The 23,910-nt window shown below is 43.3% G+C and overlaps 3 protein-coding genes across 3 annotated transcripts in view; 1 reads left to right on the plus strand and 2 right to left on the minus strand.

Moving 5' to 3' along the window:
- The window catches only part of BMX (BMX non-receptor tyrosine kinase), a 29,012-nt gene extending 21,293 nt beyond the window's left edge, over window positions 1-7,719 (plus strand). The window contains exons 14-19 of the mRNA XM_063126405.1: window positions 42-213; window positions 861-1,077; window positions 2,694-2,758; window positions 3,531-3,649; window positions 6,192-6,349; window positions 7,603-7,719. Coding sequence (XP_062982475.1) covers window positions 42-213; window positions 861-1,077; window positions 2,694-2,758; window positions 3,531-3,649; window positions 6,192-6,349; window positions 7,603-7,677 — 806 coding nt within the window. The 3' untranslated portion in view covers window positions 7,678-7,719. The remainder of the gene's footprint in view (window positions 1-41; window positions 214-860; window positions 1,078-2,693; window positions 2,759-3,530; window positions 3,650-6,191; window positions 6,350-7,602) is intronic.
- The window catches only part of VEGFD (vascular endothelial growth factor D), a 104,313-nt gene extending 87,462 nt beyond the window's left edge, over window positions 1-16,851 (minus strand). Inside the window, exon 1 of the mRNA XM_063126408.1 lies at window positions 16,838-16,851. The gene's annotated coding sequence lies outside the window, so the exon portion shown is untranslated. The remainder of the gene's footprint in view (window positions 1-16,837) is intronic.
- Window positions 10,432-23,910, minus strand: part of ACE2 (angiotensin converting enzyme 2) — a 74,841-nt gene continuing 61,362 nt past the window's right edge. Inside the window, exons 25-33 of the mRNA XM_063127681.1 lie at window positions 23,293-23,437; window positions 22,093-22,191; window positions 21,067-21,189; window positions 19,814-19,995; window positions 18,605-18,663; window positions 16,316-16,416; window positions 14,243-14,359; window positions 11,396-11,590; window positions 10,432-10,546 (exon numbers count right to left, since the gene is read on the minus strand). Coding sequence (XP_062983751.1) covers window positions 10,432-10,546; window positions 11,396-11,590; window positions 14,243-14,359; window positions 16,316-16,416; window positions 18,605-18,663; window positions 19,814-19,995; window positions 21,067-21,189; window positions 22,093-22,191; window positions 23,293-23,437 — 1,136 coding nt within the window. The remainder of the gene's footprint in view (window positions 10,547-11,395; window positions 11,591-14,242; window positions 14,360-16,315; window positions 16,417-18,604; window positions 18,664-19,813; window positions 19,996-21,066; window positions 21,190-22,092; window positions 22,192-23,292; window positions 23,438-23,910) is intronic.

Below are 23,910 nucleotides of genomic sequence, written 5' to 3' on the forward strand. Positions count from 1 at the left end.
CTGAGCTAATACCCGTTTTTCTTTCCCCCCTGTCAAACTAGGACCCTGGGAGCTCAAGCGTGAAGAGATTGTCTTGCAGAAAGAAATTGGGAGTGGTCAATTCGGAGTGGTACAGGTGGGAAAATGGAAAGGAAAATATGATGTTGCTGTTAAAATGATCAAGGAAGGATCGATGTCTGAAGATGAATTCATAGAAGAAGCTGAGACCATGATGTAAGTAATACTTTTTCTTAAGCGGCAGTATGGGGCTGTCTGTATGTGGCCAAAGGCCCTCGGTGGCTGAGCATCTGCACTGCATCAGTTATACGACAGAGCCGCGGATTCGCAGCCACTGCGGGGCTTTCCCACGAAGCTGTGCATTGAAAAAGTCAGGGACTTACCCCTACTTTTTCAGTGGGAGCCAAGTCAGATCTATGCAATTAACTAATGTTGCTCAACTATAAGACTATGTTAATAATTACTTTATATTATGTAGGTTCAGAAGCTTCTAAAAACTGGTTCTCAACCTTTTTTGCTCCATTCCCCCCTTTCACCATTGTTCAGAATATAATTCCCCCCTTCCCAAGATAGTCTAACTCAAAAGGTGCATTCCAAATAATATGCATATAATGGGAAGCTTGAAACTTCTAGGATTGCAAGGGAGGGAGGGAAAAGAGAGCAAAGGCCTGGCTTTTGCAGACGACACTTTTCTGGGACGTTTTTAATAATATGTGTAGGAAGACATAATCTACAGGACATCATATTTTGCTGAATAGTGGTCTATTCCCCGCCCCGGAACCCTAAAATTCCCCCCGGGGGGAATTCCCCCCTTGTTGAGAACCCATGATCTATACATTCTCAACCCCACTTCTTCATTTTAGGAAGCTGAAGCACCCCAAACTTGTTAAACTGTATGGCGTCTGCACTAAGACATATCCCATCTATATCGTGGCTGAATACATGGCCAATGGCTGCTTACTTAGTTATTTAAAAAGCCATGGGAAAGAGCTACATCCCTTTCAGTTTGTGGAGATGTGTTTCCACGTTTGTGAAGCAATGGCTTTCCTGGAGAGCCATCAGTTCATACACCGAGACTTGGTAAGTTTGGGGAAGGGGGTTGATTTTTATTTTATTTTAAATTGAGAACTATGGTCAGAAGGTCACAGCAGCCCACCTGCCTTACATGCTGCTAAGTCAGGTATGTCTGTGCCAGCAAAACTCAAATGTCAAAGCTGTTCAATATCTGAGAGAGCTGGGATGGGGCCGGACTGGATTAGAGGGTTCATTTGAATTTGCATTCAAAGCAAGGAGACAGAACAATGATTGACTGAGTATAAGCAAAATACAGAACAATAATCTAGAAACCTTGTGGTTGTTTTTATTTCCTAGTAGAGCAGTTCTCTGGGTAGATTTGTGGATGACTATCTGGGATGATTCACACATAACATAAATAAGCAACCAGGCTCTCCAGGCTTATGCACTGCTTCGTCCCCTCCTTTATGATTCCCTGCATCCAGTTTGAGGCAAACCTTTATTTCCTGTTCAGTCTGAACCAGCAAACTATGATTTGCACTCTCCTTGCAAACTAGGAACAAAATTCAGGGCTTGAGCTCACAAATTCAAGGTTCTTGACTGCTTATTCATAGAACACTAGACCATGATTTGGTCTTTTGTCTGTGTTCACCTTCCACGAACCAAGATGCCCAAACTAAATTGGTTCCTACAGTTATCTGTCTACAGTAGTCAAGGGAGAAGGAAAAACGTATGATAGTCCCTTAGTGACCTTCACAGATAAGGATTGTGATGCTTATTATTTGCTAAGGATTGTGATGCTTATTATTTTATTATTTATTTATCATACTTTTTTCTCTGCTCCTTAGCCAAAAGGGGCTCCCAGAGCAGCTTACAATCTATCAGCAAAGAAGACAGCCCCTGCCTTAGGCTTAGCATCTAAAAAAGGCATGATACACCAGGAAAAGTGGATGAGGAGGGAAGTGGGGCTGGGGAAGGAGAGAGAGAAAACGAAACAAATTGAGACTGCCAGAGGGCTGGTAGGATGACCCTGCTCCCACCTCTCATATCCCTAAGGAGTGTGTCATGATTTGCTCCAGCGCTGCCTTGTGGCATCTGTAGTTCACTATATACTTGTCTCATTTGTAGCTCTTTCTAACCCATCTTTTACAATATTTCTTGAATCGGGGGACAGGTCTTCATGTCTTTATATAATTGATTTCTTTGCTGTGGTAGCATTGACACACCAGCTACAGAGTTGATGGTACTTGACATTCCAAAATATTACTGGGAATAAGGGGCAAAGCTGTACATTTCCCTGGCAGATTCATGATTTGATTGGTGACAGGGGTATTTAATCCTATGATTTGATTGGGGGCAGAGGTGTTCAATACTTTTCTCTGAATATCCCCCCCCCCCGATCAAAATACTTCTATGTTATTTGCTCTTTGAGTGGAAGATAGGGGCATCTTTAGCATGCCTACACCATCCCTCCCCCCTCCCCCCCCCTCTCTCACACACACAGAGCAAATAGTCACTTGGAAGGGGGCAACTTAGATCAGGGGAATGGTACGGAGGAAAGGGTTAAATACCTCTTTTCTTACTAACACTGCTCCAATAAACATTGGAACTGCTTTATAGAGGGGGATAACGGTAAGGGAAGCTATGACACTGATCAGCATCATATTGTGTTCTCTACAAAGGCTGCTAGGAATTGCCTGGTTGATACTGACTTAACAGTGAAGGTGTCTGACTTTGGAATGACAAGGTAAGCCACAATCAAAATCTTTAGCAGTAGTGTAAAACCTACTCTTAAACACACACATGCCCACCCACAAATTTCAGTGAGACATCAAAAAATAACATCTTCCACCCGCTACCTTTGATTGTGTAGGATATGGAAAATAATTTGTTGTGTGCCAATTGTGGGATTTGTACAGTACAACTGGAATATATAACATCTTTTAAAATCAGAGTGGAGAGCATTCTCCCTCCCCAAATGCCACATTTCCTTGTCGGTGGCCTCAGGCCAGCAGAGAGCAGGGCTGGAATTCTTGAATTACAACAACCACCCAAAATTTAACCCCCTGCCCAGATAGATGGTTTGATAAAACAGGAGAATGAACCTCTCTCATCCTGAGGGACAAATTCTGCTTTGGAGAAGCTCTTGGGGTCCGCATTCCAGTGGTGGATATAGCTGAAAGCAAAGGGGCAGGACCAAGATCCCCCCAAATACCAGCATATTTTAGCTTCAAGCTCTGACTGCCGGTGACTAAGAGCTAGACTACACGTCATCCTAATCACATAGTGTGCAGCTGAGGTTGATCTCTTTTTTACTCTCCTGTAAATTTGCATGGTCCCAACTAGGATTGGGACCACTGTGCTCTGGGAGGGGAAAATTAAATCTTCCCCCACTTGAGATCTGTGTTACTATCAGTCAGGTCATCTTGGCAGACCCCTTCCTATGTAAGGTTAATTCAGATGTCATTCCGTCCTGTGAAACAGACTTTAGCTTAAAACCACTGAACCTTGCTTCGTAGGTACGTGCTGGATGATCAGTACATCAGTTCCTTAGGAACAAAATTTCCTGTGAAGTGGTCAGCACCGGAAGTGTTTCATTACACCAAGTTCAGCAGCAAGTCTGATGTCTGGGCCTTTGGTGAGTATGTAACATCGCTATTGAAAATGCAACATAAAGCAGGGAGAACAGCTGAGATGTGACACATCTGAATAGCTACAACAAATGGTTGGAAACAAACCTGAGCCTGATCAGGTGCAGGTGGGAGGGTACAGAACACTCGGTACTCTGCTAAGCAGACTCAAATAAACAGGACGTGTGCAGGTGACATTCCTGGTGGACTGTGTCCTGGTGGGAATCTACACTGATGTTATTCTAATGTTTTGAATGGGTTACTGTGATGCACAGCGTCACGTGACCCTGTATCTCTAATGTTGTAAATGAGTTGTACTTACTGGTTCTATTTCGTTGTCCCCTTTCTTGTTGCTTAGTTGTAGCGCGACTACTGATCCATGTGCCTCGTTCTACCGGTAATTTTCCTCTTCCTCTTCTCTGAGAGTAGCAGAGCTGCTGGGTTTGCTCCGCCCACTTCCTGTTCTCCATCCTTCACCCCGTTTGCTATCTTATCTGCTACAGCAGTTGGAGCTTTATCACACCAGCGTTATACTGTGCAATCACTGACAATTGCATGCAAAGGACTCAGAAGTTTTCCACCTTAGAATCTGCTTTTATTGTGAAGTACTCCCATGCGTCCTGCCTTAATTGTGCTCCTTTTGCAAAGGATTTGCCCTAATTCCGAGCCGCTGCTGTGGGCGCAGGAGCAGGATTTTAAACAAATGCTTACATCTGCGTAAGCTTTAAAGATAAAGACACCAAAATCGGCACAGTAATAGATATTAGGGAGAGCTTTAAGCATACCAAATTTGAATTAAATTGGATCATCTGTTGATTTTTTATGATTTTTTTAAAATTTATTTATTTATTTATTACATTTTTATACCGCCCATAGCCAAAGCTCTCTGGGCGGTTCACAAAAATTTCCCCCCTCTTTGCAAAGGAGCTAAGGAGTGCTCAAATCACTTCCTAGTAAGCAAAGGATCACTGTAGCTCCGTGCAGGAAAATTAACACGGGTCTCTAACCAGCGGGGCTTCAATGGTGTGTTTGAAATAATCTCAACAACTGGGGTTGCCAAAAACAGGCCTCCCCTTCTGCGCTGCTAAAACTTTTCAGTTTGGTCACCCATCCAAACCCTGACTAGACCCAGACCTTCTTAGCTTCAGCAAAGTGGCTGGCTCCTATACATTCAGGCTATTCCCTGGAACTTATATTAAAATGTTTTGGGAGGGAGTTTATGTGTGCTTTTGACTATGCACTGCTGGCTAGGAATGAGGCAGGAAATTTGCGGAGCAAACCAAGCAGCTCTGCTTACTCTCAGAGAAGAGGAAGAATGGAAAGGATTGAACAGTGTGCCCTGAAGTACCATTACAGCTAAACATAAGTAACGCTAGTGTGCCCCGTGATACAGAGAACCACGTTAGAAATGGACACTAGCAACGTTATAAGACTAGTGTAGATCTGGCCCTGGTGGTGGGGATATATAGGAGGTTTTCTAGTGGATGCAGCAACTCTGGTGGGACCACAAAAACCCAGAGGCCCTTCTGATGCAGAAGGGCTGCAGCATACAGCAATAAAATGCCTATAATAACATTAATCTAATTTTTAAAAATAGTGAATATTCCAGGAAGCAACAAACTCCAGCAGAAGACAGAACCTACAACACAATTTCAGCTATAACCCAGTCTGATAAAACCTATTCAATCAGGGGGAAGCCAGAGTAAACAAGTAAGGGTATTTATTCAAAATACCCTTGCTGTTGAACATGCAAGTAAAAAATGTTCTCCTCTGGGAGAAGGAGATGCCTAGGGCTCATCTACACCAAGCAGGATATTCCACTATGAAAGTGGTATGAAAGCGGCATATAAAAGGCAGGAGCCACACCGCTGCATTATAGCAGTATTGAAGTGCACTGCAGGATCTACACTACTGCTTTATAGTGGTACTGAAGTGCACTGACAACTGTTGGGCCTGTGACACATCTACACCAAGCAGGATATAACACTATGAAAGTGCTATGAAAGCGGTATATGGCATGTGTCAATGGCCCCCAACAGTTGCCAGCGCACTTCAATACCGCTATAAAGCAGTAGTGTGGCTCCTGCCTTTTATATACCGCTTTCATACAGCTTTCATAATGGAATATCCTGCTTGGTGTAGATAAGCCCCTGGACAAGCCGCAGGTGCGCAAGTAGAATTAAGAGGATAGCTAACTCTATTGCTTGGACCATCTTTGCTCTAGATTCTAGTTTTCATTTTAGTAATACATTGGCAGCTCTCCTTTTCCTTCCGTGACTGAAATAGAGCAGAATGTGTGTGTGTGTCCGTGAGGCTGTGGTGTTTTGTTTTGAAACAAGTCACAACAGACACAATCCTGTGTAGATGTGTGTCTTGGTGTTGTCGTTGTTTTGTAAATCAGGGTGTCCTTATATCCAGGGATCAGTGTAATAAACATCAGTTTAAATTATGTCTGGCTTTGCGGTTTTGAAAAAGGGGAATGGCACAACTTACATACGCTAGAATACTTACACGGCATTCTGTTTCTCAATGCTCTCGGCACGACTACAGGAATCTTAATGTGGGAGGTGTTCACTTTGGGGAAACAACCCTACGACCTGTATGACAACATGCAGGTGATCGAGAAGGTTTGCCACGGTTATCGGCTCTATCGGCCACAGTTGGCTTCTGAGGCCATCTATCAAATCATGTATAGCTGCTGGCATGAGGTATGTGCAGTAGTTCACTTGAGACTAGCAAAGAGATCTCTCCTCCCCTCCCCGCATTGATATAGCTATCTCTTGCAGGGGTGGGCCTCTAATGTGCAAGGTCCCTCACCCCTTGCCCCTGAAGCAGGGGCGGGGCACCTTTTTCTGCATGAAGCACTGTGTGCCCTCTGGGAAAAGTGCTATCTGCAGTATTTGAGGCCATAAGCCTGTGTGTACCAGTTGCTAGGGAACATGGGTGGGAGGGTGCTGTTGCACTATGTCCTGCCTTGTTGGTCCCTGGCCGATGGCTGGTTGGCCACTGTGTGAACAGAGTGCTGGACTAGATGGACCCTTGCTCTGATCCAGCATGGGGTTGCATACTGGCAGTGGGTGGGTTCAAAGCCAAACAAGGGCCTCTCTCTCTCTCTCTCTCTCTCTCTCTCTCTCTCTCTCATATACACACACTCCCCCTGCTCTGTTGCTTCTCACTGAGCTGTGTGTGTGTGTGTGTGTGTGTGTGTGAGAGAGAGAGAGGTTTAAACCTCTTTGCTCCACCATCTCCACCTGCTACTGATTGGTGGGAAGCAGCTGAGCAGTAGGGAAGAGAGGCCTTGGCTATGGGTCCAAGCAACATGCAGTCATCCTTTCCCCACTGCCCGGTTGTGTTCTCTGCCAATCAGCTGAGCTGTGCGTAAGGGAGGGCGTCTCCCCTCCTGTTGCTCAGCTGTTTGGTGGGAAGCAGCTGAGCAGCGGGGAAGGGGGAAGGGGACTAAGGAGGGAGTGGGCCAAGGACCAGGGAGGAGAGGTTGGTGGGCTGGAGGGAAAGGTCCTGCAGGCCATAGATTCCCCCACCTCTGCCCTAAAGGGTTACTGAATTCATTTCAAGGAAGGGAGCAACTCCGTACATGCAAGGGATTCCCTGCCTAGAGCTTTACCCTCCATTGAAGTGAGAAGCCTGTGTGTGCAGCAATTCCATGTGAGTGCAGTGCCCAGTGGCCTTGGATTCAGGTGTTTGGCTTCAAATTATGTGCATCAGTACGGAATTTTAAATAGAATCTTTACCAGTTTGTAGTTTTTAATTGAAGGTGTGTACCAACCACAAGATTCCACTCAGACCCCCCAGTTTGGCACAGGACAATGTCCAAAGAGAAACAACAGGAGGAATGTGAATGCCCTCCCATAGTTCCTCATGATGTAGCAAGGAATATCCCATACAAATGAAAGAACTGATAAATGGCAAGTGCTGTTTTTGTTGGTTTCTCTTTTTCACACAGTTGCCTGAAAAACGGCCCACGTTTCACCATCTGCTTTCACTCATGGAACCTCACAGAGAAGATGACAAACCTTGAAAAACAGCCCATCTTCAGTGGAGCCCCCCTCTCACTTCCCCCACCCCCAGTGCCCCGGAGCATTTCTAATATCGCCTATAAACCCTGATTTCAACCCTTTTGTCAAAATGTGTGAGCTAAAATATTTATAAAAGAGCTGGTGGGAAGTAGTGCTTATAGTGTCGGACTTGGACTGGAAGACCTAAAGGTTCCAGTCCCCATTCATTCATGAAGCTCACTGGGTGACCTTGGGCCCCTCACTTTCTCCAGCCTAACCTTAAATGGGTGGGAGATGGACCATGAATACCACCTTGAGTTCCTTGGAGGAAGGTGGGTTATAAATATAATAAACAAATAAAGTGAAGTAATACACACATGTTGAATTTTTACTTATTTTTATTTAAATATGTGTGCCTGTTTTTGTTTCCCCCTAAATTACAGCATGGGTATCGGTACCAGAGGATGTTATGAGGCATTGGGGGCTAGAAGGTAATATATATGGCAAAACATGAAGTTGGTAACATCTGTGTGAGCATAGCTGGTGTCAAACTACTAGATTTCGCCTATTTATTTAGTTTTGAAGTTCCGCCCCAAAATCTGAGGTAGTCTCATGTTTATAAAGGAACACCTTTCAAGGACTTGTTTTTTAAGGATGGAGGAGAGAATTTGAACTTTTTAACCTGTGTCTTTAGTAAAATACTTTGCCATTATTATTTTTAAATCTCTTCCTTTGCAGTTGCATACATTAGTAAGAAGAAATATTCTTACAATTTGGAAATAGGAAACAGCCACTAAAATGCATCAAGGTTTATACAAAAGAGGCTCTATTGAATTTTAATTTTTTGGGGGGGGGCTATTGGCATAACAAGCTTGATCTTACTTAAAATGATCATCTGCCAAAAAAACAAAAAATAATCCCCTCCATTTAAACATCACTTTTTAGTATGGATAAAATTCATTGAAGACTGTAGCATTAAATGTAGCAGAACAAATGGCAGGCTGTCATAAATATTTCAAGAAATTTCCCACTGCTTGCATCGTTATAAATGACATTCTTATTTCCCCCCTAACAGCTTTGGGTGATAAATATCATCAGGAAAATGGCATGGGCGGAAAAGTGTCTTTCTTTTTTTTTTAACCCTTCTGATCCAAAGCTGCTCTGCAACTGCTTTTTACAAAAAAAAAATTAAGAGACAGGAGATCTCATTACTGATCTCCGTCATTATGCTGTCAGGGCCAAACTAAGTGCAAATTCCCATGTGCACATGCTCTGCTGTATCAGGAAACCTTCATGCATGGTTCCAGGGTCCGATTTCTACAACTAGCAACCTGGGGAATATGTGTGGTTCTTGATATTGGATCAACAACTCTGTGAGCAATGCTGAATAGATAATAGGCTTCTATACTTTTTGATGGTGCCTATTAACTAGGGGTGTGCGCTCCAACCTGGAATTATCTGGTATCCACGGAGCATTCAACCTTCTAGAGCAGAGATTGGCCACTTCCAAACCCATCGATTAATATCAGAGCAGAGACGTGCCCAATCAGAGTTTCTAAAGTCTCCAGAATTATCCTGGTGTGTGTGTGTGTGTGTGTGTGTGTGTGTGTGTGTGTGTGTGTGTGTGTGTCTAAATTGAATATCTCCATATTTGTAAAACACTGTGAGGGGTAGCTTTGATATTGACATCTGCAGCTAACCAGCCACAGTGCTGTCCCTGACTGTGTTATCTTCCAATTGCAGTGTTTGGGGGAGTGGGAAACACTAACTAGCTGCTGATTCTGGCGGGGGTGGGGAGGGAAGGAGAGAGGGAGCACATTTCTGCTCAGACTCATAGAAGTCAATCATCCACATTTCCACAGTGTGAAAGTGCTGCTGGGCTAGCTGGCTGGCTGGCATGGTGAGTGAGAAAGCTTCTACACCTGAGTCAGGCACAGGCAGGCTCTTTATTTCACTAGCTGGGCTTCCTGTTCCGGGTTTGGGAGGGGGGTCCATCCAATAGATTTGGAAGGCACCAGGTTGGAGAAGGCTGGAGTGGGGAAAGTTTTTTCAAAAATCCTAAAATATCATGGCATGAATGGATCCAATTCAAACTTGGCATGGCTTACACCCTCTTTAAGAGCTATCAAGTTGCCACGTTTCATCTCTTTATAAAATTATGCAGACGTAAACATTTTTGTTAACTTCCATTTTAAAAATTCCTTAAAAATTAAAGGATAAACCAATCTGATTCAAACTTGGTGGAGCTAAAGCCTTCCTTAAGAGCTATGACTGTGCCAGGTTTTATCTCTTTATCTTTAAAAATGAGGAAGCTGTAAGCATTTCAGTTAATACCGGTTACCCGAATACTGAACGGTTCTTCAATGGGTAATTCGACGAGGTGAAGAGAGGGGAGCAGCTCCGAAATTGAGGCAGAGAATCACCTCTACAGAGCTCCAGATCAAATTTCAAAGCAGAGAAGACCCACTTTGCACACCCCTACTATTAACTATTTGGAGGGGACTGAATTCAGCCCAGCTTGTCCATTGGGCATAGAAGGTTGGGTCTTAGATTCATACCTTCTCTGCTGAAAACAGGTGATTGGCACTACCAAACATAAGCACATATACACATCATTCTGCAGTAGGTGCACACATACAGGTACACAGCAATGTTCCAGCAGTCCACTTTAGGTTCAACACTATTTGCATTTATGCTCCCCTTCCTGTATCATATTGTTGCAACTTGACATGCAATGATAAATAAGAGACATGGACTGGCTTCTTTCGTTTTCTTTTTTAGAATGCTGAGCTATCTTCATCTTGTAGAAATGTTGAATTATTTTTCCCAAGGTCCTCATAAGGGTTGGGCGTGGTTGTTCGGACCAAGTTGGTTTCGGCTGCCCTTCTTTTCCTACACATAAGAATAATAGATTTCTGTGTTTAATTCTTAAAAAGCCATGAACATGTTCACACATAACAAAGGGAAAACATTGCTCTCATCTAGTAAGGTTGCAGATTTGTGTATATGCTGACAAGCTGGCATTTATGTAGACTTATTCACGTTAGTAATATCATTGTGCAGTATACTGAATGGGAGCTAGGGATGTACAGATTTTGTAAAACCAGTTCTTTCTGCATTTTGCGGATTGTCAGGTATCATCCACTCATTGACGGAATTGAATTTTTTCCAATTCCCCAAATTTGCACAAATTTGACTTTGCACTTGAGAAAAACCCACAAATCCAACCCCCCATGCACATTTTCTTGCTTTAGCCTATGGGGGGAAATGCACATTTTTGGCTGCTGTTTTTTCAATTTTATTTTATGTATTTTTCTACAATTAAATTTGTGTAAAATTCCAGAAACTTAAAAAATCTGCTCCACAAATCTGCAGAATCCATGTGACTTGGGAAAAGCTGCTCCACAGCAGAATCTATGGGTCAGATTCATAGCAATCTGAACTCATTTGATGCCATTACGGATTTCTCCAACATCCCTCATAAGAGCACAATTGATACATATGAGCTGAAAATGATAAGAGTTGTCAGATTATTATTATTATTATTATTATTATTATTATTATTATTATTATTATTATTATTATTATTTGTTACCCGCCTCTCCCTCTGGATCGAGGTGGGGTACAACAAAGAAGAACAGATCAAAACCATGTTGCCTTAGATTTTTCCATCTCTTGCATTGTACAAAATGGAGTCTGCATTCATTTAAGAGGGTGCACTGTCCATGAAATTTCACTTACTTTTTTCGGTCTCTCACCCCCATGATGATCAATGCAATGGATCCAACCACTATAAGACCAAGGACAATGCCGAAGGCTATAAGCCACACAGTGACTGGGGATTCATAAGGTGGTGCCAAAGTTGGAAGGATACCAACAAATTCCAAAGTTTGGTCATCCAGTTTGAAAGCTTCGTTGATGCGTCCCCGTGACATTCTGCCAGCAAAGGGAGAAAGCCAATTACAAAGATTCTCCTTATAAAAATGTCCTGCCTTTCTAATAAAAAGTTTAATGGAATTCTACCCAGTGGTGCAGCTCTGATAAAAGAGGGGAAATGCTTTGATGGCATTGTTTACGTGCTATCTGCCCTTTTGTTCCTATGTTGTGTCTTCTCTTCCAGATTATCTCCTTAATTCTCAAATTCTATGCTACTGAAGTTTTATATTCTCCACTTTATAATTCAATCAAAAGTTAAACATTCAGGATCAAAATTCTACTAGTTTCTGAAACCTCATTCACCATTCTCATCTTTTCTGATATTTATGCTACACTTGAAACAGTTTCTAGATTTTAAACTAGGGCTGTGCATGGACCCCCTGATCTGCTTCGTGGCCCGATCCGGAAAATCTGGATCAGGCCCGATCCTCTTCGGGCCAATTTGCCTGTCCCCCACTCCGCTCCACGGAGCGAGAACCATCTTCGCCACCGTCGCCACATGTACAGCGGCGGCGGCAGGTAAGCCACCCCCCACCCCCTTACCCGTGTCCATCATTGTGGGCTTCAATTGAGGCCCCGGCTTGAAGCCAGAAGAGGCCTCGGCTTTCACTTCTGGCTTCAACCGGGGCCTCAATTGATGCCTGCGACAGACCGCGATGGATGCAGGTAAGCCTCCTTCCTCCCTGCCCCCTTACCTGGCTCCGCAGTTGCCATCACCGCATGGATTGCAGTGCCAGTGGTGCCAGGTAGGCCAACCCCCTGCCCCCTTATCTGCGTCCATCGTGGGCTTCAATTGAGGCCCCAGCTTGAAGCTGGAAGAGGCCTCAGCCTTCACTTCCGGCTTCAACCGGGGCCTCAATTGAAGCCCGTGATGGATGCAGGTAAGCCTCCCTCCTCCCTGCCCCCTTACCTGGCTCCATCACAGTCGCCGCAGGGACTGAGGCGGTGGTGCAGGTGCCAGATGAGTCCCCCTCCCCCCCACTTACCTGCGTCCGGAGCTCCGGATTGAGGCAATCCTCTTCGCCTTGATCCACAGCCCCCCCCCCGACTCTCTTCACCTCCGCCTTTTCTGGAGGCGAATCAGGCCGCCTCGCTACTGCTTCTCCGAACCGAAGAGAAGCAGAGCACAGCCCTATTTCAAACCCCTGGGTTCTAAAAGTCACATTTTCTGATCTTTTGCCTTGTTGAGTTTTCCTTTCCAGTCTTGTGCAGCACAATCCTTACATGTCTACCCAGAGGTAAATCTCATTACGATCAATAGGAGTAACTCCCAGGTGGATAGGATTACAACCTGAAGGTGTGCCCTGCTGAACACAATGGGGCTTCTGAGTAGACACAAATAGGATTATGTTGTCACTTTTCTCTTTAGGAAAATTAAACAGAAAATCCTTACATGGATTACTTGCTGTTCATTTCACTATTAATACATGAAATGGACAATTATTGTGTTGGTTTCCTGATCCTTGTATTCACCACAAAATAAACACTGGTATTGTATTCCCACATGCCATCTGAAATGGCCATGGGTGCCTGGGTTTTTATTATTCATGCAGTATCCCTAAATGATTTTCACATATTTATTATCAGTATTATCTGTTCTGCTCTTTCTCCGCTTCTGACATATAGGTTGGGTTTAGTTGCAATGTGAAACAATGGTTTGTCTAACTAAACCATGGTTTCATGTTACATCTGAATTTATGTGTATCCACAAAACTATGGTTGGTCTGGACAAACCAGGGTTTGAAACCACATCTGAAAGCTGTTTTGCAAACTATACTTTGTGCTAACTGTAGTTTACCATTATCTCAGAATTCACAGAGACCTGACAAACAGCAGACATGGCCATCTCTGTCTCAAAAGGCTGCTGTACCATAGAGACAAGAGTAGACTTATGAAGCTGACAGCTGGGCAAATACGAAACCAAAACAGGCAATCAGCTCTAAACCATAGTTTGCATGTTGTTCGTCTGAAAGCTCAAACTATGGTGTGGATTCTTATCTACAGTCAGCACAAATAATAGTTTTGTGATACTGCTGAACTGAATCATAGATGGGTATTAGGATTCCTGATCTTTTTTTCCTCTTTGACCAAGATTTGTCTTCGTCCAAGGTTGCCTTTCTTATGGTGTCTTGAAAAACTCACTATAAAAATAGACTTTTCCAGAACACTGGTTACCATATAATTATGAGTCGCTTATCTTTCTGTCTAAAATGGTAAAAAAAATAAAAATAAAAACCACCACCATGAGCTCTTTTTAAAAGGGAAATACATCTCATTCTATGCATTTTACAGCTTGTTACCAAATGCTAACAAGGCCTACATCATATTGATGTCAATGTGAGAAACTTAAGCGTATGCTTAAGTTTTCCACTGTAATTAACGGGACTTAAATGTGCTCAATTCAGATGGACCATGTCCATAGCCTAGTTTTTAGAAAAGGTACAGGCTTCTCCATTCAACTTTTCTCTTATATGCTAGATTTCTACATATGCCTCTTTCTCAATTATTTTTAATGGAATGTATTTAGAACCAAGGCATAAATGGCAGGTCATCCCCCGTTGCCATGAATATCACCCAATATGCCAACTTTGTCACTCACTCACACCTTCCCAACTCACTTGCATACTATTTGCTTGGATTACAAAAATTCACCTGATTGCATCTTCCACTTCAGCTCTAGGAACCAAATCTGAGATATTATTAGGCATGCTGACCACAAAATAGAAAGAGATCCTTGGTGTCACATCACTTACATGGATATCCTTTGCCCTGATGAAGGAAAAAAATGTCTTTAGTAGAAGTCATGTATTAAACCATCTGAATGAACATAATTTCTAAATATGCCATCTAACAGGTCTCAATGGAATATATGCATTGCACACATTGACTAACTGTTTCATACACACTGAGAACTTCTAGGCAAAGGTGTTCAGTTAGCTAGCCCCCATGCCTTCTTATTCCTACTTCTGTAAAGTATCTAACTTGAGTCTAATATATGTGTACCAATTCTTTGAGAGACTAAAGTCACTGGATTCGTATTTGTATTGCAGCAGGCAACGCGATAAATCCATATGGTGTGATTGTCTGTTTATTGTGCAAAGTGCACTGAATGGCTATCTTAAGGGGAACCTGCCATCTCTGCACACACACCCTTTTGTAATAATCAATGCATTGTTATTTTTACTGGGGGGAAGTGGTGCTTAAGATGGTTGTTGAGCCCTAGAGTCACCTAGGCTCATAGGAAGCTGCTCAGTCAGGACACTGGACAATCTAGCTCATTTGTCACCCTGAGAGCTACACTCCCTTATGTGCAACTTTCTGGTGGCTTCATGCCAGTGGTAGGCAAGGCCAAAGCCATTCACACACACCCATATACACACCCACTCCTCCTCATTCACACACTCACACCTCTGTGTCACCCTGCACTTCTTCCTCCAGGTCTTTCTCCCCCTCCCTCCTTCCCTTTGCCTGCTCCACCCTCCTGCTGCTGCTCAACTGACCTGTGTGAAACACCTGAGAAGCAGGGGAAATGGGGCCAAGCTAGCGATGCAGGAAGAGAGCGTGCTTACCCTGCATTGCCAGCTCCCTGGGTGCTGAGAAAGGGGAGCCATTGTCTCTGCATGCAGCAAGGAATCACAGCAAGTTTGAGTGGCAGGAGGAGAGCAGCCCCTTCCTCAGGTGCCAGCACATCCATGCCCTCCCCACAGTCCTATTTCCCCTGCTCCTCAGCTGTTTCCCACAGATCAGCTGAGCCGTGTGTGTGTGGTGGGGGGAGACCATGGGAGGGAGGCTGAATTCTCCCAGCCCCAGTGGAGCCTGCTGGCTCCAATTTGGGTGGGGCTGTGAATTCATTCAGTGCTTCAATCAGAACTCTGAAGGAGCTGTCCAATGTGCTGAGCCTAGTTCAGGCTGGGATTCAGCACCTTGGACAGCTCCTTTAGAGTTCACAGCCCCACTAAGATAGGAATCACCTGTCTCCACTCCTCCTCCCTGTAATTTTATTCCCTCCCCATGGCTGAGCCAACATGATAAACAACTAAGAAGCCAGGGAAGTTGGGGTGCTGAGGCAGAGCCAGGGGAGTGGGCAGGGCTTGGGGAGAGGCTGCTAGACCAGATGGGGAGACCTGGCAGGCTGCAGATTTCCACCGACCCTGTTTGACACTGTCTAGCGGCAGCTCCCCAGGGTTTCAGACAGGGGCCATTCCCTCTCCACCTGGTGATGCCAGAGATTGAATCAGGGGCCTTGGCATGCAAAGCATGTGCTCTGCCTTTGAGCTACCCTAAAAACAAGAAATGTTATCTAGGAGCACTGGAAGCTGCTTATGCCCAGCTGGACCATTGGTCTGTCTTGCTCATTAGTCTCTCCTATACCATCTGGCTACAGCTCTGCAGGGATTTTACCCAGCTCTATCTGGAGATGGCAGCCATCAATCCTGGTGGGGCCTTTCACATGCAAAACATGTGTGCTGGCACACCCCCCCCCCAAAAAAGTTAAACATAGTGGAACACCTTCATTATTGAGGGACTGACCAATGGAAGAGGGGGACCACCAGCATGGGCATCCTTTTTGTTAAAATGTCATCATTTTGGAGGGACAGAAGTATGTCATTTCCTATCATGGAAATGGGATGTGATCACAATAATTTTAGAGGGGAAATGCTGGAACTCTTTTTGATGCCTTTTAGCAATAACCCACAGCAAAGATGAATGGAGAGAGACACTTACTGAAATGCTACTGTTTCATTATAAGTCTCCCAAAAGTACTTTCTCATGGCATAGGCGATGGTGGACTTGAATAAATACGTTTCATCTGCATCCCATTTGTACTGTAAATTACAAATGATTGACAGTTACATTCCTAAACTTGGTCATGTAGAAGCACTTTTTAAACAGACTATAATAAGGAATGTTTACTCTTATCAGTACGGTCTATGTAAAAATCAATTTCATCTAAGAAATTGAGCACATGATTGATTTCAGGTGCGATATTGGGAAATATATAAATGGTAGACTGCAAGATTGGGAGCTGACTTGCTGAGTTTTTCCTCTGCTGTTGTAATCTGATGTAGCCTGACTGCTTCATGATCCACCGAGGCATGATTTATCCTGCTAGTTGCTTCAGAGCACATCCCCAGTCCTAACCTTCTGAGTTCAGACTTCAGCATGTGGTTAAACCAACACTGTCTATACTTGTTTCTGGGATTGGAAACTCAGATTTATTTTAAAGGTAAGATGTTAGAGCTGCACCTTTAAAAAAAATCTATAAATTTGTTATTATTAGGTAGAGTGACCATATGAAAAGGAGGACAGGGCTCCTGCATCATCATTAACAGTTGTATAGAAAAGGGAATTTCAGCAGGTGTCAGTTGCAAGCATCCAGCACCTGGTGAAATCCCCTCTTTATCACATTTAAAGTCTCAGGAGCCCTGCCTAGCATGGCCAGATACAAAAGAGGGCAGGGCTCCTGCAGCTTGAACTGTTGTGATGAAAAGGGTATTTCACCAGGTGCTGCATGCATACAAATGACACCTGCTGAAATTCCCTTTTCTATACATGTTGCCCGAAAGCATTTTCATGCATATATCAAAATTTATAGCATCTTGATGTCTAACATCTCTGCCCCATCTGAAATAAGCAAAGTGTTTGAGATTGCACTTAAAAGGAACTTGCCTGTGAATTTTGAGATAGGGTTAGCTAATTGCTCTGAAAGTGGTTTTATTTTAGTGTGTTGAACATCGTAATACTTTTGTGTTCATTAGAGTATGTCCAGATTATCTTTGCCTTGGATCAGTAGTTATATAGTTTTTCATAGTTGAAATCTGTGTAAAGGGAAGTTTAGGGTAGGCAAGGAGGACAGTATTCCAGTATCTTTAACCATTGTATTGAAAGTGGAATTTCAGCAGGTGTCATTTGCTTGCAGCACCTGGTGAAATTTCCTCTTCATGACAACAGTTAAAGCTGCAGGAGCCCTGCCCTCTTTTGTATCTGGTCACTCTAGTATAGCTCCTGCAGCTCCTTTTTCATATGGTCACTCTATTATTGGGGCCCAGCTGGCCACGTGGAATACGGAAAGAGGGAGAGGAGATGACGCAAAAATCACTCTCCCCACTAGCTGGCGCTATTCACTCATTGCAGTGCATTGTACTTTTTGGCACTTGCTTCCTGTTTCCAGACACAATCTGCCGTCGAAGTCTGCACTTTCTGGACTGAACGCAGACTCAGATATAATCTGCAGTTGAAGTCCATACATTTCAGAGTTTGCAATGTGTTTTGCACACCAAAACAAGCACGCATACATTTGAAAAATGAGCATCAAAATGTGCACTTTTGAAAAATGAACACAAATGCTTTTAATCAGTGGGAGAAGAATGTATACCTTTCAAATATGCGCATAACTGATGGGTACATTAGGAAAACTATGCACAAAACCATGCAAAGATTTTCATATGGAAAGAAAAAAAAAACACACAACCTGAGATGCTGAAACTGAAACATACTTCGAAATGGAAGTCAGAGAACTTTGGTCAGTTCATGTTTTTGCTGATTCACACATCCAAGACAGACACACATTTAAAGTAATGTCTCATTTGACCCAACATCACATGCGCAGGGCCCCCAATCTGGATTGGACCCATACTGGGGAGGAAAAGGTTAAAAAAGTCCACATTAAGGTCCCAATCAAATGGCAGCCAGTGGCTTCGATGTTAGTGGGGTGGAGAATCTGCTCCAGGTTTCAGTCAGAACTCTAAAGGAGCTATCTAAGGTGCAGAAGCATTTGGATAGGTCCTCTGGAGTTCTGACTGGTTCTGACAGAAATGCAGACCAGATTCAGTGCCCCACTGACATCGGAGCCACCAGCCAACACCGGGCCATCCTATACCCTCCTACTGAGGAGTAAGCCTGAACATAGTGGAGATTACTTCAGAGTCAATGTGTATAGGCTTACACAGATAGTTATGAATTTTCATGTTATTTTAGGGGGCAAATATGATCATCTTGTATCAATCTACTCACTGCGTTATCTCCCAGTGCTTGTTTCAGGCTGATCCTCACTTTGATTGCTTCCTCAAGATCTAGATTTTAAAAGAAAAGAAAAACAAATCTTACTACAGAATTTCAAACTCATTTTCATAACATGCTGCATAATGAATGCTGAGGAAGCGGTCTGTGAAAGCACCGTGATGGTGACAGTGGTGTAGTTATGTGTTTGATTCTGGTGATGGATGCCTGGGCTATGTCTTGCCTATGCTTCCCCCGTCAACAGTGACCATGTAACAACATAAGATGAACCCTGCTGCATCAGACCAAAGGCCTTTCTGGTCCAGCATTCTGTTCATGCAGTGCCCCAGAAGATGCCTCTGGGAAGTCCCCAAGCAGGGCATGAGTGCCACAGCATGCCACCCCACCCCCGCTTGTGTCCCCCAGCACATTGACTTGGATGCTGGACACAAGATGTACCCATTCTGTGCCAATTACGGAAAACACCACTTTTGTCTTGTGCATTGTGCAAGCAAGCATGTTTGGAAAAAGAGGAGGAGAAAGGGCAGATGGGGGGGAAACCAATTCATGGCTCATCACGGCATCGGCTATGGGGCAGTATATAAATGTAATAAATAAATAAATGTAATAAATAAATAATCTATTTTCCTTCCATTTAGGCCAACTGCTGGTAGGGACCAGGGACGTTGGAGGAATCCCTCCAGAGGGTGAAGCTCACCCAGCTTTAACCAGCTCAGACCCCCCCCCCCACCCCGGACTGACTCTCTTTCCTGTGAGCAGGCCCAAAGCAGTCTGCACTGACTTGGAGCAGTTCAGGGACTTTCGGTGCTCGCTTCTTTTTTAGTTACGTAAAAAGCAATTTGCTTTGTACAAATTGCACCCCAAATTTGTGTCATTTGCACAAATTCCTTTCTCTGTGCGTGTGTTTTCTTTAAATAAAACCCGAAAAAGTTCCTGGATCTCACGAAGAAACCCCAGCTCAGATTGCAAATGCAAGCTAAATTGGGGGCACTGTGGAAATCTGGTGAGCCTAAAAAGGGCCAGATTTGTAAAAAGGGCCAGATTTGATGCAATTGATGTGTAGGGACACATCAAATGCATCAACTGAAATCGGAGAGACCACCATAAGAGTATCAGGTTGGGGAAGTTTAAATCTAACAAAGGCATCAATGGAGAAGGTAAACAAGGCAATCATTCATATTACAGAATACAACAAGCACCTACATGGAGCCCAGGCCGGATCCCAACCAATAGGTCTGTTGTTGTCCTTGTTGTTCTTTTCAAGCCACGAAAGCAAGGGCTCAAAGTAGTGAAGCAATGGTGTTGCGTTCATCCTCATCTCTCCTCCTGTCACAGTTTCTAAAGCTTGGGTCCAAGGTTGTGAGCTCCCTAAGGCCAGCATGTCCCTGTGTTTAAAAACAAACAGATAGGCGTTTAAGAACCAGCCACATAATTTATTTTTCAGGACATTTTAAATATTTCTAGGCTGCCTTTCAGGAGAACAGCCCTCCCAAGTCAGCGTACAACAAAAACGTTCATATAGTAATAAAAAAATATGGTAATAAAACAGCAAACAATCATAAAAACAACAAACACTAGTATAAGACAATACAATTGCAGCTACAACCCAGAACAGTCCAATAAAACAGACTCAGTGGGATGTCAGAGTAAACCAGTCAGTCCTCCTGGCCTTCCTAAAAACCTGTAATAATGAGGCCCGACAGACACACACACACACACACACCGCAAAAGGCAATGCATACCAGAGGTCTTGGGCCACTGATGAAACGGCTCTCTCTCGTGTTCATGCCCCAACCAACTGCCCTCAAATGTGGGAAAGGAGCTATCCAAGGTGGGGAACCCTATCTCCCAAATAGGTTCAGCACCTTGGCTAGCTTCCATTGGTTTCATCTCAGTAGTGTCCAAACTTTCTGTTGACTTTGCTTGGGGCTAGAACAAGGGTGTTCAACCCCTTTCAGCTTGAGGGCCAAATTCGATTCTGGAGAAGCTCGTGGGAACAATATTCCAAAGGTGGGTGGGGCTAAAAGCAAAAGAGGCAGGACCAAAAATCAAGTACATTTTAGCTTAAAACTATTACTGCCAGCCCTAAGCCTTAAGGACAGAAACACCAAACTTCTCGAATGAGAAAAAAACATACTGCAAAAGATGGGGACATACTGCAAAAGACCCAGGTTCCAAACTTATGTTTGCAATAGAAAGACAAGTTTGGAACTGAGGAGCTGGCTGGAGGAATTGGAGGGGGAAACGGAAGACATAAAGGTTTAGACTGCCTTCTTATGTCCTGCCATTTCTCTGTTGGAAGTTGAGCTCCCCTGGCCTCACTTTACAAAGGAGAGGCGGAAGCCAGATTTTGAAGTGAAGGCAGATGGGACTTCAACCTGCACATGAAGTTGTACTAAGGATGAATTTCACTACAGTGGTTCAGATTTTATTCAGCGCAATGAATATTTCATTACCGCAACTTGGCACCAGCCACTAAGGAATTAGAAATGTCACATTTGTACAGCATATCTGTGTGGTTAGCAGCTTTGCAAAGTGCCTCTTGGAACTGGAACTGATAAATGGTCCTTGTGTAATATCTAGAAAGAGAGAGAGAGAGAGAGAGAGAGAGAGAGAGAGAGAGAGTTAAAGGAAGGAGCATAATCACACTAGCATACAAACACTTTGGGCTTTTAACTGACACAAACAATTGACAATACTGAAGGAATGGAAATGCAAACAGAGGTCAAATGGCATGATTCATATGGCAGATGGATTATCCGTGGAAACACCCTGCTTGGGGACAGGAATGAGGAATTGAAAATAGAAGTTTGCCTGCAGGTTATACGCTTTTCTGGTATGATTGTCTGTATAACAGTCTCACTGAGCTTAATGAGTGGTGTATTGGCACTGGAGTGGGAAAAGATGCAAGGCCTTCTAAAAGCGAACTCAGGTGGCTGACTGCTGTCAGGACTGGAGCTACAACAGGTCCACTGAGACACAGATTTTTGTGTGCATAAGGGAAACCCCACAGTTTCAAAAGTACAAAAAAACCATTCCCGTGAAAATTGGGTATGTTCACTAGCTACCAGTGCGGCTGGTGCCTCTGATTTTGGTGAGGCTATGACACCATTCTGGGTTTCCGTCCAAACCAGTCAGAACTCTAAAGAAGCTATCCCAGGTTCTAAAACCTATCCCCAAAATAGGTTCAGCACCTTTAGAGTTCTGACAGTTGTTGACAGAAATCCAGAATGGATTAGAGCCCCACTGAAATCAAGGCCTCTGACTTCCACTGGTAGCTACAGAATGTTGGAAAGCAAACATTAAAAGCCTTCTTGGCTGGAGCCTGTTTGGAGGGAGGGTGCGCTGCAACATTTTATAACAGGTCCCACTATATTCCAATAATAAGGCTATATGAAATATCTTTTTAACAGCAAGAGTTGTAACCATTAGAGTAAGACTGGCTAAAAGTTAGAAGGAATGGTGCAGACCATCCAACATACCTTATAAAGGAGTAATCATTAGCTACATGGAAGAGAGCTGCAGGATCACAGTATGTCTCGTCATGAGGCAAGGGTTCCACAACACCTACTATCTCTCTCCTGCAGAGAAGAGCAATGCCAAGAGTTTGTATTAGTATTTGAGAAGGAAGCAAGGTTTGAAGTTACACTCTTGGATTCTACAAGATTAGGTTGCCAAAAACAAATGGTGTATCATTAGAACATCTGTTGTGGTTATCCACACAAGTAATTCACCTTTATAGAAGAAAGGGATGGCCTTTGGCATGCATACCTAGTACATAGGCCCATTTGATTGTTTATAACAGGAGTCATCCATTTGATTGGATTCAAAATTAGTTACACTTAGAGGAATCCCACTGACATTGATGGGACTCAATATAGTCACGACTAGGGCAGGATCTACAATACTGCTTTATAATGGTTTATAATTGACAACTGTTGGGGCCCATGACACACTCCATATACAGTTTTGTAACCATTTTCAAAGTGTTATATCCTGCTTGGTGTAGATCTGGCCTAGCTTAAATTCTGTTGGTTTCAATGGGTCTACTCTATGTATGACTAAGTCTGAATCCAACCCAATGGGTAGAATCCACCACAGATGGGTGATTCAGGACAGATAAAAGAAAATACTTCTTCACACAGTGCATAGTTAAATGGTGGAATTCTGCATGAAGCATCATTCTCCTGCTGGAGTTGCTGAGAGTTGTAATCAAGTCCCAGTCACTAGTGAAAACCACACACACACCCCATATATCCTTAGGAGCTCCCTCCTCTGTCACTCCCCATTCTCCTTCCCCAAGGTAAGGGGTTTACTTGACCTTGGAGAAGGGTCAGAGGAAACAGTAATATAGGGAGGGATACAAATGTATAAATAAATAAATAAATAAATAAATAAATAAATAAATAAATGAATAAATAAATAAATGGCACTTGCAGGGCTGTGAGCAATACTGAAGCAGGCACAGCCTGCTCAAACTTGGAACACCTCAATTCAGTTTGAGTACGCTCAAATTCTCTCAATAGCCCTATCTGAAATTCACAGCTGGCCCATCATAGTATAACTAGATAGCATCGTTTGGGAAATGGCCACTAAGTACTAATTCTGCCAGTCCTGCGGATATAAAAAATAAAGAGACGCGCCAGAGATCCCTCAATAAAGAAACCCTTTCTTTTACTTACTTCATCTCCCACCATTTCTTCATCCATTGTTCCTTTGGGATCTCCCCCGAAAACACCATCCAGCGCCATTTCTCTAGCATGTAAGTGAAAGGCATTGTTCCAACAATAGTGAGAGCTTGTTTGAGTAAGAAGTTGATATCCGTTTCTGAAAAAGAACAGAATTGTCTGATTTGGCTAAGTGAAAAATTGTTGCAGCTGCAACCCTATTATTATTATTATTATTATTATTATTATTATTATTATTATTATTATTATTATTTGCATCCGTATACTGCCCCATAGCCAGAGCTCTCTGGGCAGTTCACATAGATAGTCATGGTTGGTAAAAGAATAAAAAGTCACTTTTCACCAAATGTTCCATATTGACCCTTCTTATTGCTATTATTTATTGTGCAAAAGAAGTTACATGAGAACAAATCCTTAATATGTACTTAAGTACTTAATATGTACTTAAAAGCATACACAGAAGACAAAAATGGGAGTCATTAATTTCGGTGACCATATGGAAAGCAGGACAGGGCTCCTCTATCTTTAACAGTTGTGTAGAAAATGGATTTTCAGCAAGTGTCATTTGTATGCATGCAGCACCTGGTGAAATTCCCTTTTCATCACAACAGT

Source organism: Elgaria multicarinata, chromosome 5 (genome assembly GCF_023053635.1).
Source record: "Elgaria multicarinata webbii isolate HBS135686 ecotype San Diego chromosome 5, rElgMul1.1.pri, whole genome shotgun sequence".
In the NCBI taxonomy this organism is placed as follows: domain Eukaryota; kingdom Metazoa; phylum Chordata; class Lepidosauria; order Squamata; family Anguidae; genus Elgaria; species Elgaria multicarinata.